Below are 12,501 nucleotides of genomic sequence, written 5' to 3'. Positions count from 1 at the left end.
CATTGTCAAGATCCCATATTAAAATATATCACAGCTTTATATTTTGTCCTGACTCAGCAAAGCCCTCACCAGATCATTTTAAGTTGAGCATCTACTGATTAGTAACGGCTTCCAGACATATCAAAGTACTTCCCTCCATCAAGACCTTTGTGAGGTTCTGGTTTGTGATGGACTTTGAGGAGAATTTAAGCGTGCGGAAGCAGGAGTGTACATTTATTAGAGTTAACCTTGAAATGATGCTGCACAGGGGTGCCATTCGCAGAACAGCCCTTTTCAGGTGTCAACTTACATTTTGTGTTGACAGCCTACAAAAATACTTTGGGGGCTGTGAAACACTTCCTCCTTTTAACTCTTAAACCTGATTGTGAAAGAGTGAGTTTGGGCAGCAGTTCTAAATTCCACAGTTGAAGCCAGAGAAAAAGAAATGCGTAACTTTCAAAAGATCCTGTGGTTTTTTGCAGGACTGATTAACAGCAGTGCTGGGACAGTAAAGCTCCAGGAGGATGAGGGGAGAGAAGGAATCTCTTACATTAGATCTCCCAACAGGGGCAATAATGTGAAAACACAAGATACTTGCTTGTGCTAGAAGGCAGCAGCTAAACGACGTTCCTAGCCACATTTCCCATGCATGAAACATTACTCTTACCTTTACAGGGCCAGTTCTGGAGTTAACCTGAAGTACATAAATCACAGCATGATTTAGAAAAGGGGCCTTGCTTATGGATAACTCACCACACAATCAAACTGTCCTCCACGCATAATAGGAGGTGGAAAATACAAAAACGAACCATTCCAAGGCAGGGCGGCAGCAGCGATGCCAGCAGCATGAAGAACAGCGGATACAGCAACACACGTTCCCAAAGTAACTATTTGGCCGTGGAAGTGGTCGAAGGCAGTCGGATTCCCACCAGTGCGGTTCAAGGGAATGCCAAGATAGCAATAAATTAACATTTCAGTTACTTCATAATTAGAGGGATAGATAAAAAGAGCAAAAAAAAAATGCTACAGGGGAAAAATGTGAAATTGCTGGGTTTGAATTTGGCTTGTGTGGGAAAAGGCAGTTCCCTCAGAAAAGTGCAGATAAACAGATGGAATGTGAAGGCAGTTAACAGCAAAAGAAACATCTTTCTAGTTGTTTTCCATGATCCTATTTTAAGTTACTGAGTTTTAGCATTTCCCCCTGCTCTGGAGCTGGAGTAACTTCTTTGGGTGCTATGACTTCGCTATAGCAGATCAAAAACAAAAAGGGAAAAAAAAGAACCATCCTTTGTTTCTTTTTTTCCCAGATTTATTCCAATTTTCAAAAATATACCACAGGTCTGAATATACCATTCAGAATCCCTAACTCCTCCCTGGGGGAGTGAGCATTAGTAAGAAACGCTAGGAAATAAAGTAGTAAAAACTTTCCTCTGCATGTCCAAGGAAAAAAATCCGAAGCCTTCGCACTTAAAAATGTTGATGCACAGTCAACTCATATTCAGCTGCTTTTTTAGACCCTTTTTGAAAGTTTAAATGTTGGGTGAGGGAGGGTTTACAACACCCATGATTTGTAGCAATCTCGTGGCTTTAAGTGGGCCTGAACGTCCACAGTGCTTACAGGCTGCGCTGAGTAACTTGTGAAGTAGGTTTTGAGTCACCGTGTATTAATTTTCAGCCAGTTCACACGTGGAAAATTTTCTTCACGGCTGTCTTTCCTCTGGCTGGTGTCTAATGTCTCCTTTAGACCGATGGGCTAACTCAGGAAGGTCTGACTTGCAGCTCGGCGAGCTCCTGCGTGTGGCCTGCAAATGGAGGCTTCTCACCTCTGAGGGAAGCCTGACTTGGCGGCAAAGCCGCACAAGGCTGCGGTGCCCAGATGAGCGGTGGCTGCTGCTGCTCTCTCCTGCAGCAACCAGGCCAGTTAACGCCGCAGCTTTACGTTCGCTCCTGGGCTGCCAGCAAGCACTAAAAACAAGTAAAAGTACGTTTTTCTGCCAAGTAAGGGTAGCCCAGAATATGCTTTCATATAATTAAGTCAACTTTCAGCAGAGTTGGTCAGGAGGGGTTAGGGAGCGGTTTACATGCAACAGCTTCCTAAGGGGTTTGTGCTACTTCAGGGGAGAGGCTGGGGCTGAGGCGCAGCCGCCCGTGCGGGTGGAGGGACGGCGGCATCGATACCGAGCGCGGCCGGGCAGCCCCGAGCGCCCCACGGGCACCGCCGGGACGAGGCAGGGGTGAACTGCCGCCATTTCCTCTCGCCGTGGCGGCGGGAGAGGCGCGCGCGGGCCGGCCCCGGGAGGAGGGGCCGCGCCGCCTCAGTGCCGCGGCCATGGCGGGCTTCGTGCGGGAGCTGGAGCGGCGGGGCGGGCCGGCGCTGCGGCTGGAGCAGCGGGCGGCGGGCGGCGTGGGCTGCGTGGTGTGGGACGCCGCGCTGGTGCTCGCCAAGTTCCTGGAGACCGGCGCCTGCCCCCTCGCCCGCCGCGACGTCCTCGAGCTGGGCGCCGGCACCGGCGCCGTCGGCATCATGGCGGCCACGCTGGGGTGAGCGGCGCTGTCCGGGGGCTGCGGGCGGCCGGGGCCGCTCCGCTCCGGTCCTCGCCTGCCTGGGCGAGGGCGAAGCGGGGACAGCGCTGGCTGCCGGGAAGGGGCGGGCCCCCGCTGCCTGTTTCTCCACCTCTTATGCCCCTTTATTGTATTACCTATGTGAAATCCTTTAAATTCTCGCAAAATGCGTGTTTCGTGCGGGCGAGGGGCCGGGACCGGTGGGTTGGGCCGGGCCGGGCCGGGCCGGGCCGGGCCGGGCCGGGCCGGGCCGGGCCGTAACCCCGTGTGTGTCACAGGGCAAACGTGACGGTCACCGACCTTGAGGAGCTGCAGGAGCTGTTGATGGTTAATATAGAGAACAACAAACACCTGGTCACAGGGTCAGTCCGAGCCAAGGTACTGAAATGGTTTGTATGATCCTTTAATGCTTCTGTTCAGCTTCAACGGGGCTTCTGCTCTTGCTTTGTTAAACTGCCAAATATACTTGCAGACACTGCTTAAAAGGGAAGCTCAATATAAGAACATAGTAGTTAACTTTATGCTCAGTCCTTTAGTAGTATGTGTTGTATTATTACTGATGCTTGTTTTCACCTTTTTTTTTTTTTCTTCTTCTTCTTTTTAGGGGTGAAGATGTAACAGAATTTCAGCCTCCCCCTGATTATATACTAATGGCTGATTGCATTTACTATGAGGAGGTAAATGAGGACTTTACAAAACCCCTATAGAAAGCTTCCTTGGGAAGGGTGTGGGTTCAGTGAGAGAAGTGTTCAAATAAATATTGTTCTTGCATCTTGGTCCCCGTGGTTTAGAGGAATACATAGAACAAGACTGGAAAAGGTATTTTTAACAGATTCAAAGCTGTTTGAGGTTCAAGCAGAGACTTTTTTTATGTTTAAAAAGTCCCCAAACTTAATATTTGTGCCTGCCCCCCTCCCTTTTTTTTTTTTTTTTTAAAACTTTGGGAATGAAGTGTGAAGCAAAAGATTGATAGTAAATGTTAGCTGTGAGCTGTTTAACACACTGGTAAATTAAATTTAATATGCCACATCTGCACTGTTTGGGTTCTCACGCTTCCCTTGGGAAGGCAAAAGGAGAAATCATGCTCCAGCTAAGTGGTTGTTGTAGTCTGCCCCATCTCCTGAGCTGGAGCTCCGTAGGATGTGCTCGGAGAGCTAACAGAAGCTGCAAGAAAAGGGAAATGACCTGAAGAACCCCATGTCCCAGTGCCCTTTCAGTGGTCTTACCAGCCCCTTGCACTGCCTCCCTGCGTGTTGGCCCTGTTTCCATATGTAGTGGTCTGGATCTGAGCCGTGTTCCAAGAATCGTTGAGAAAACTCACTTTTGAAACATGTCAAGAAATAGTCATTGTTGTGTGCCTCAAGGAAATGCCCACTCAGCAGTGTGGGATGTTTTTGGTTTTGATGCTAGTTCAGTTTTCTTGGTCAGTCTGTGAAACTCTTCTCCTATGCAGTCTCCCTTTCTCCTCTGCTTTCCAGCTTGCCCCCATGTTCTTTTTGTCCCAGTTAAAGTACTAAAAATAACTCCCTGAAAAGCAAAACTGGAAAGTTCTCTCTTGGGTGAAGACTTTCTCTAGTTAGAGGGTATCGTACCAGTAAAATGAACTTGAAATCTAAGTAGGAAATACTTAACCTCTTTTGGGCAGTCGTTAGAACCGTTACTGAAGACACTGAAAGACCTTACTGGCCCTGATACGTGTGTCTTGTGCTGTTACGAACAGAGGACTATGGGAAAGAATCCTGAAATTGAGAGAAAATACTTTGAGGTAAGCTTTTTCAATGTGTGCTCTTTGAACATTAGGAAAATAGCTTGGATACAGGAGGTCTTTGTATTGGATCAGCTGAATATCAGTGGCAGTTGCTGCATGTACAAATTCAGGTTGACTGCACAAAGTAGAGTTTGTAGCAGGAGAAGCATGATTGTCTTTAGATGGGGCAGAAAATTTGGATGGTGACTCTTGAAGTCATTATCCAACTTACCAGTAGAGACTTTCTGGATACGAACTGAGCTTTCCTTCCCTCAAAATGGTGAACTAACCTTTCTTGCCTTACTAATCTTAACTGTATTGATGCTTTTGATCCAGGCTGCCAGACTTGCATAGGTTGTTAAAAGCCTCTCCAACTTGCGATACCTCCCGGATTTGCAAAAGGGCCACCATACATGGGGCAATATTTGTCAAAATCAAAACAATCATTTTTGTAGGAGCGAGTGAATTAGCAGGCGGTTGCTGCCTTCTTTCTGTAGTGGTTGTCTTGATGTTACCAGAGGTTATTGGGAGGATTAAAAATTAGTCTGGTGAAAATTTATTTTCTTTTAGCATGTTCCATTGAAAGCAGAGGGAAAATACAGGTAAAGTTTTCCAGAGTAGCTCAGGAGCTCAAGACTCTGCTAAGTGATATAGCTGCTTTTGCAAAAATTTCCCCCCCTCCACTGAGAGTGTGTTAATAGGTGATATAATTAAATAGCCCAGCTGTATCTTCTGTGCAGGTAAAGAAAAGGAACACGGGTAACAGCTGACTCCCTCCTAAGGTTGTGGGGATGACGGTCAGTGCAGGGTTTAACTCTGCACCTGTGAAGTTTGCTGGAAATCTGCCCTTGTGCAGAAGTACTGGATTATACATAATGATAATACTACAAAAAAGGGGAAGGGCAAGAATTGCAGGGCGATTTGTATGTGTTAATAAAAGCACCTCTTTGATAATTAGCCATGCCTCGAACTCTTGTGGGGACCTGACTGTGAGGAGGGTTGCTATGACTGAGATCGACTCTGATGAGGTGCCGCTCCCACAATAAACACAATAGGTGTAGGTGTTTTTGGATGATTTCTGCTTTCTTGTAATTTATTTCCCTCCTTAGCTTGCCAGGGTTCAGCCGAGTTAATCTGAGCACATTGCAGAGTCGATGCTGTGTTTTTTTAAGTCTTTTTTGTTCCCCCTCCCTGCCAGTTGAGAGAGTTGGCAGACCGAGGCAGGTGCTGTGGTTTGGCTTAGCGCTTTGGAGATTGGAGGAAGCAAGATGTTTTATCGCAAGCTTTTAGATTTTTCTTTAAATGTTGCAAGATGTCTGTAACTTTGAATTGGCACAGGAATAGTTAAAACGAAGGTAAATGTGTCGCACGGTTGGGAAAAATAGCTTGCACGTTTGTAGAGGCCTTTAGTGGAATGGCCTGAGTGTGGTGATTCCAGCCTCCTAAGGCTTCTTGCCCTTGTGGGATATTGTGGGACCTTTTTAACTGAACGTGCTTAGTTCAAAAGGGCAGTCAGTGTCATTTGAATTGGGTTTTTTTGTGTTCTCTGATAACCAGCTGCTTCAGGTGGACTTCGAGCTGGAAAAAATTCCCCTGGATAAGCACGATGAGGAGTATCGCAGCGAAGACATTCATATCGTGAACATCCACAGGAAACAAACGGTAGGTTAATTTAACTGGCGCAGCGAATGCTGCCAGGAATTCACAGAGCTGCTGTTTACTTGGCATAGTGTGAGCGTTCCAGGGGTGAAGCTCTAAACAGCCTGTGAAATACCATTACAGGGACCCTGTGAAACTGCAGACCAGAACCGTGCTTGTACAAAGGACCTCCTTTGTTCCAAAACCCAGCGCTCTGCCAGGTGCCAGCCTTTGTCTTCAGCAGGGCCATCTTTGAACAGCACGCTGACTTTCTCTTCTGCTTCCACGCTGTAGTGCAGTGGGATCTCAAAACTGGAGTTTTGAGGCACCAAAGTAATAAAAATAATATGCCCACTGCTGCTTTTAGTACTATGTGCTCTGCTGTACAGCCCTCTCCCCAAAACCAGTCTCTAGAGGTGATACTTAGCACTCATCAGGGTTGGTTAGATCATTTTTTGGTTAATTGATGGAGCAGACAGTTATGCATGAAGAAAATATTTTGCATATTGTGCTGACACAACGTGTGGGTCCAGTGCTTAAACAAAAACGGGCCACTTAAAAATCGGTACTTTTTTTTTTTGAAATCTCTTCACAGAGTTTTCCATCGTGAGATCTTTGACCACAGTATCTGTCCTCTGGCAGCTGATAGAGCTCTGGAGAAGAGGGAGAGGGTGTAGGATAACACCACAAAGGGACTGTCTCCTCCAGTGTGGTTTGTGACTCATCTACAGAACGGCTTCTCGGTGGTGGACTTGGCATGAGGCACCAGAAGAAGTGGGCTCGTTAAACTAGATCCACTGATTGCGCCTTCCAAGGGGGCAGATGTGGGCTGTGATGTCTGCAGGCTGAGGCAGAGGAAGGCAGAAAACGGAACCAGAGCTTCACCCAGAGCAGCGCTGGTTCTGGTTCTGCTGGGCAACTGCTTGTTAGAGCAGCGGGCGGCTTGCCAAGTGCTCGCAGAGCGGATCCGAGGACACCGCACCGAAGGCTCTGAGGAGAAATCTCTGCGAGCGGGCTCCATCGCACAGCCCCAGATCGCCAGTCAATAAAACTTTTGCACTTCAGGTAGCTCTCAGATGGTGGGGTTTTTGTGGTTTTTGCAGCCTGTGGTTTTTGTGTCACTCCTGTGTTGCAGAGGTCCTGGGAGTCTCACTCCAGGAGCAGGAGCTGCCGTGGTGGTAGGTACTGCACAGACAGAACACGCAGATGATCCCTGCGCCTGCGTGAAATTGTTCTTCCTTTTAATTCCACCTGCGCTTTTCCGGTATACAGATCTGCAGCGTTAAAGTTTGACTTCAGATGATTCTGGTGAGCAGGTTCGTTGTTGCTGTTGTTGGTATTCTTCACCAAGCTGCCTCTTGTTGTTGCGCAGTGCTGGCTTTGAAATTCAATTTCAAAGGAAATCTGACTTCTGCTCTGTCGTGGAAGCGGCCGTGGCTGCCTGCGTCATCGCGCAGCCCAGCGCGCGCGCGCGCGCTGTGAAAGTAGGTCTGTTGCGACAGGGGTGCTGCTCAACGTGAATTACAGCAGCCTGCTCCCTGAGCCTCTCCTTCACGCTGCGCGCAGCGCGAGTGGTCCCTACTTCAGAAACCTGAATATTTAAGCTAAATCTGATAAATTTTCTCAAAACCTCAGCTGCTGGTTTTGGGGGAGCCTTGTTCATGGGCACCCAGCTGCTTTCGGGACCTGCCCTGAGCTCGGGCTCCCTGTATCTCCAGTAAGAGCGTTCCTTGCAAACTTCACACTCCATAAAACACTGCCCTGGCTTGCAAAGCACAACAGCGATGATTAGTGAATGCACAGCAAAGCGAGAATGTAATTTGTTGTAACCGCACACATTATTTTTTAACTTGTTATGAAAAGAGCTCCTTAATTAACCGGTGGCCTGCAGGAAGATATTTACTGGTGTGTTTACACCAGCGTGACTTCCCTGGTGGAAACTTTTGTTGGAAGAGTTGTCCAAAGGTGTGCTGTGAGGATCGTGCGAGAGCCGTGCTGTTTTCTGGTAGCATCTCCCTGCAGACGCAGCCTCTTTGCTGACCACAGATCCCCGGGAGGGCGGGAGCAGCGTTTCTTGGGTTTGGTGCCAACAGAATAATTGTTATTTTATCTACGGGGCGTGCGATTTCAGCACTTCCTTTTATATACGGGCTCGGATCTCTCGTTGAGAAGAAAAAAGGGAGGAAGTCGTGCTTTTCTCTTCCCCACACGCAGCCGCTGGCTGCTTCTCCGTGCCCTCGCGTCATGCTTGTAATGCTCGAGTTGTGAACGTCGTCAGGCGAGAGGGACCTTGTGGGGGGGGGCTGGGTCCTGTCACCCCCCCGTGCCGTCTCCCCATCTGCACCCGCTGCGAGGGGGGATGTAAAACCCAACCGCTTCTGCTCGCTCTCTGTGAAGAGGAAACCGCTGCTAACCAGGGGAGAGGGGGGGTCACGTGCGCCGGCGGCTGCCGCCTCTCTGCGTCTTGTCCCTGGAGCCACCAGATGAAACGGCTGCTTTTTTGGGGGGGAAAAAAGGGCTTTTGGAAAGGGGGTCGGGATCCTCCTGCTAGGGCTGAGCTCTGCGGTGGCTGGGGAGGAGGGCCCTGTAGGGCCGGTGGCCGCCATGGCGTGGGGATTACTGCTCTTAACTGGGGGGCAGGCGTGGGGCCCTCGTGGAAAACGGGGTGTGAGGTCCTGCTTCTTGCCGGCCTCTCCACTCCTTCACCCGTCCTGTTTGTTCCCATTGGCTTTTTGTCCCGGCTCCGTCCCCTCGGGGAGAGCGCGTGTCGGCACCGCTCCCATGAACGCGGGGTCTCTTTAGCGAGGGTGGGCCGTGGCGAGGTGCCTGGCAGCGCAGCAAACTTCCCCGCGCCGCAGCGGCGGGAGCTGGTTCGGTGCCGCCAGTCGCAGGCAGAGACGTTCGGGAGACCGGGGTGTTTGCCAAACGTCACGCTTAAATAACGGGTAATTTTCTGGAATAATTTCAACACCAGCTGAAACGGTTTTGTGTGGGTTGTGGGTGCGGAGGTCACGGGTGATTTCCCTGGGAGAGCCGTGATGCTCGTGTGCCGGGGCAGCATCGCCTCATGTTCAGGTCAGACCACGGCCTTGGCACCCGGTCCCACCGGCAGCACCCGCGTCTCAGCGACACCGATGGCGGTGCCGTCGTCCTGCGGTCCCGCTGGGGCTTTGCCGGGCTGCTTACTCTTTGCTACGACACCGGTGTAGCTTTTCACTTCCACTGAGATCGACGGCCAGGTCACCTGGATGCGGTCAGGGATGGAGCACGGTGTTTAATGCCAGCTCAGCACCAGCCACAGAAATCACTCATCGTTTCTTGTCGCAATATTGGTCACCACACAACTCAGAAACATGCGGGACCTTGGGAGATTCACCCTTGACGCTCCATGATTATTTTTTTTTCTTTGCTAGGAAGAGCACGGGACACGGGGCAGCTGCCGCAGCGTGTGCCGATGTCCAGATCCGGCCATCCGCGAGCAATTCCCGCCTGTCCCCCAGCGCTGCTGCAGAGCCCCCTGGGACTGCGTGGGGCCAGGACCCGCGCCCACGCATCCCATGGGGCTGGTGGCTTCGCTTGGGAAAGTTGTCCTCCGCAGCTGTATAATCATTTTCTGTGGCACGTAATCCTGGACAAATGGGTTTTCCCCTTAGAGAATGATACTTCTTGCCGGCGGCATTAAGAGATAGTGTTAGAAAAGGCTTTTTATTGTGGTGGATCTGCTCCTGCTCCCACCGACTGCAGTGGGTCCTCGGTAAATGGGCAAGTGGCTCAGTTAAACTGTGTCTCTGGTTCATTTAGAGGGAGCAGATGCCTCCGAGCCTGCGGCTGCCGGCTGCCGTTGTGCCATTTCCTGAGCCCCAGCCGAAGAGCTGCTGCAAACGGCACAGCAATGCCGTAACCCGCCCGCTCGGCGACGGGAGATTACGTCCGGGGGCTCCCATCCCCAGCCGCGCTGGTCCCCGAGAGGGGAGAGATGATGAGCACAGGATCCCGGTTTGCACGAGCCTTGCCTGGGGAAAAAAAAAACCAAAACTGTAGCAATTTTGTCTGTTTTCTGCAAAAGGGCTGGGCAAGGCTCCCTGGGGAGTGTGGCAGGCGCGGCACCAGGGGGTGATGGTGATGCTGGCAGGGAGGATGCAGATAGCAACTGCTGGCCTCGTTAGCAGCTTGCTGCCAACGCAGTGCCCTGTCATCCCTGGAGCGGGGAAGCTGTGGGACTTCCATCTCGTGGTTCAGCAGTTATCTCCTTTCACATCCTGAAACAAAAAAAAGGAGATTTATTTTCTGCTGCTGAGCAAACAATGAGATTTTTGCAACAAAGAGGCCAGCGAGTGCTTGCTCCTACGCTGGCGAGCAACTGCAGCCGTGGTTTTCAGCCGTGAGTACAAGCGTTTGGGTGCTCCCAGCCCTGGGGAGTGACCGGGACCTCGGCAGGGTGATGGTGCAGGTGGTCCATGCTGGCGTCCAAGTTCAGTGGCCTCTTTTGAGGATCTCCTTCTCTTCCCAGCCACCGTCCCGTGGGAAGCGGAAGGATGAGCAGAGAAAGTGGTGGCTGCAATTCTGGCAAAGGTTTTTTGGCCTTCGGAGACATTTCTGGAGGATGCTTCCTTGGGATGGGTGGCTGAGTCCACCGCAGGTTTGCCATGGAAGGTTTCTCCCATCACTGCGTGCTGTGGGACCTGCGTAGCTGAGGCTGTGTGGTCCAGCCAACATCACCTCTCTCTTCACTCCCGTAATTAGCATGTGCCAATTATTTCTGCCCTCGCAAGCTCCCACGTGGGACGTGGGGGCAGCCGAGGGCTTGTCGGGGTGACTCGCATCAGGTGGTGATACCTGCTTTGGGCTCCTGCTTTGGCTTGGTTATTTTTTTATTCCCTTGCACTTCTGGGTTTGCTTTGATTTTTTTTATTTAAAAAAAGGAAAAGGCTGCGTAAGGCAGAAGACAGCAGTGGGCGGGAGGGAGGTGGGGACGCCTTGGGGGAGCAGCCAGGCTGGACATGGCTCTTGCCGAGCTGGGATGTTGTCCCTGGTACCCAGCCAGCGCCGGCTGGGGAGTGCAGGCAGCCCCATGCCGGTGGCCGGTCTAGCAGCCGGCAGGACGGGGAGGACGCGTGGCACGTCCCTCTCCACGCGTGCCGCCATGAGTTCACCCATTTCCTTCCTCTCGCCGCAACCGGGCGGGCAAACCCCACGTTTCTTCCCGCCTTTTCTGCGCCCTGCCCCGGAGGAGGTTTTGCTTGCAGAACCCGGTGGCCTTGAGGCCCCATCCCGGCACGTCCCCATCCCAGTCCCCGTCCCTGCTGAGCCCGCGCTTCCCATTGTGCCTGAAACCTCTGACTCATCCGTCTCGCGGCCGGCGGCCGGGGCCGAGCCGCTCCGCTCCAGCGCAGCCCCCGGCGTGTGGCAGGGGCGGCCGCCGCCTTCCCGGCTCACCGGCGTTTCTCTTCCCCTCCGCGGCGGCAGGAATCGGCCGCTTCTCCTCCCGCTCTGACCAGCCTCCGAGGCCCAGCCCTCCTCCGGCTCAGCTTCAGCTGAAGCCCGGCCTGAGGGCCTTGGCGCAGGGCTTTAATCTGCCTCTGGTTAGGACCTGCCCTGAGGGGAAAAATGTCTTCTTGTGCCCCTGATGGGGACGGAGGTGACCCCAGGCTGGCTGCTCCCCAGCTCACCACGTGCACCCTTGCCTGCGTGCTGGGACCAGTTTTCATGCCTAGGGTGATGCACAGACCTTTTCCCTGTGCGGGCTCCAGGAATCCGGTCTGAAACCGCCGGTGAAGTCGTTAGCGACAGTTTTCGGCACACGATTTGGCAGCAGCTGCACGTTCTGCTCCCCCTGCACAGGCTGGCAGCGCGGGCTCGACCCGGCCGCCGTGCAGTGGCCTCCGAGGGCCAGCGAGGCCATGCAGAGGCACGATGTCCCGATGTCCCTGCAGATTCCCGAGCTCCAGCCGCCCTTGGTGAGTGTAGGATCCCATAAGAGGCCTTAAATAAAAATAAAACAGAAAAATAACCCGGCACGTGCTGCACTGAGCATCGCCCTGACAAGAAAATGGCGGGTGGAAGGAAAACCTTCGTGCTCGGCTGGACATCCCAGGAGGGGCTTCGGGCCTCCCTCCCGCCGCCACCGGCTCATCCTGCTCCCGGACCAGCGCAGAGCACGAGCTCATGAGCGAGACGCCATCAGGCAGAGGTGAATCTGGTGTGCGAAAGGGAAGAAGAAGTTCCAAAAAGCCACATTTGGGGAAGCAGCACGTGCCTGAGCCCCCCCGCCATGCCTTGGGGCTGCCTCCATCCCCTTCTGCGTGCCTCCAAAACCCTCCTTGTGGTGACATCCGTGGCGAAGAGCACGGCTCAGCCGTCCCCTGGCTGCTGCTCCACCACGCCAAGCGTGTTCAGGTGCTAAATCCAACATGGTTTTTGGTGAGGGCATCACTTTTTTTGGGATGTGCATCATTTTGGGGGGAGTGCACCGTTTTTGGGAGAGCAGCGTGGGTTCAGGGGTGGCTTTCAGCCTTGGCTCACAGCCTTTCCCACCGCACGCAGGACCCGGGGACCTCCAAGGGCTGCGGCATGGG

At 52.4% G+C, this 12,501-nt stretch overlaps 1 protein-coding gene across 4 annotated transcripts; it reads left to right on the top strand.

The window, feature by feature from the left end:
- The first annotated feature begins 2,262 nt into the window (after positions 1-2,262).
- VCPKMT (valosin containing protein lysine methyltransferase) lies at positions 2,263-9,683 on the top strand. Of its 4 annotated transcripts, none has more exons than XM_075150694.1 (6): positions 2,263-2,520; positions 2,820-2,930; positions 3,146-3,218; positions 4,187-4,306; positions 5,846-5,950; positions 9,340-9,683. In XM_075150694.1, the coding sequence occupies exons 1-6, from the start codon at positions 2,309-2,311 to the stop codon at positions 9,550-9,552; spliced, it is 834 nt and encodes a 277-aa protein (XP_075006795.1). In that variant the 5' UTR covers positions 2,263-2,308; the 3' UTR covers positions 9,553-9,683. The 4 variants fall into 4 exon arrangements, with proteins under 4 accessions (XP_075006795.1, XP_075006796.1, XP_075006798.1 ...); XM_075150695.1 differs by lacking the exon at positions 9,340-9,683 and adding an exon at positions 6,071-6,513 and having other exon boundaries at positions 2,266-2,520; XM_075150697.1 differs by lacking the exon at positions 9,340-9,683 and adding an exon at positions 6,569-6,994 and having other exon boundaries at positions 2,270-2,520.
- The last annotated feature ends 2,818 nt before the right edge of the window (positions 9,684-12,501 follow it).

Source organism: Calonectris borealis, chromosome 5 (genome assembly GCF_964195595.1).
Source record: "Calonectris borealis chromosome 5, bCalBor7.hap1.2, whole genome shotgun sequence".
NCBI lineage: Eukaryota > Metazoa > Chordata > Aves > Procellariiformes > Procellariidae > Calonectris > Calonectris borealis.
Note: the sequence above shows the minus strand (reverse complement) of the source record. Positions and strands in the feature narration are given on the sequence as shown.

What these genes read in the sequence shown, in the direction of transcription:
- VCPKMT (XM_075150694.1), top strand. Translation starts at nt 2,309, where the DNA reads ATGGCGGGCTTCGTGCGGGAGCTGGAGCGGCGGGGCGGGCCGGCGCTG. An exon ending in ATCATGGCGGCCACGCTGGG is followed by an intron (nt 2,521 to 2,819) that starts GTGAGCGGCGCT and finishes TGTGTGTCACAG; the next exon opens with GGCAAACGTGACGGTCACCG. An exon ending in CGAGCCAAGGTACTGAAATG is followed by an intron (nt 2,931 to 3,145) that starts GTTTGTATGATC and finishes TCTTCTTTTTAG; the next exon opens with GGGTGAAGATGTAACAGAAT.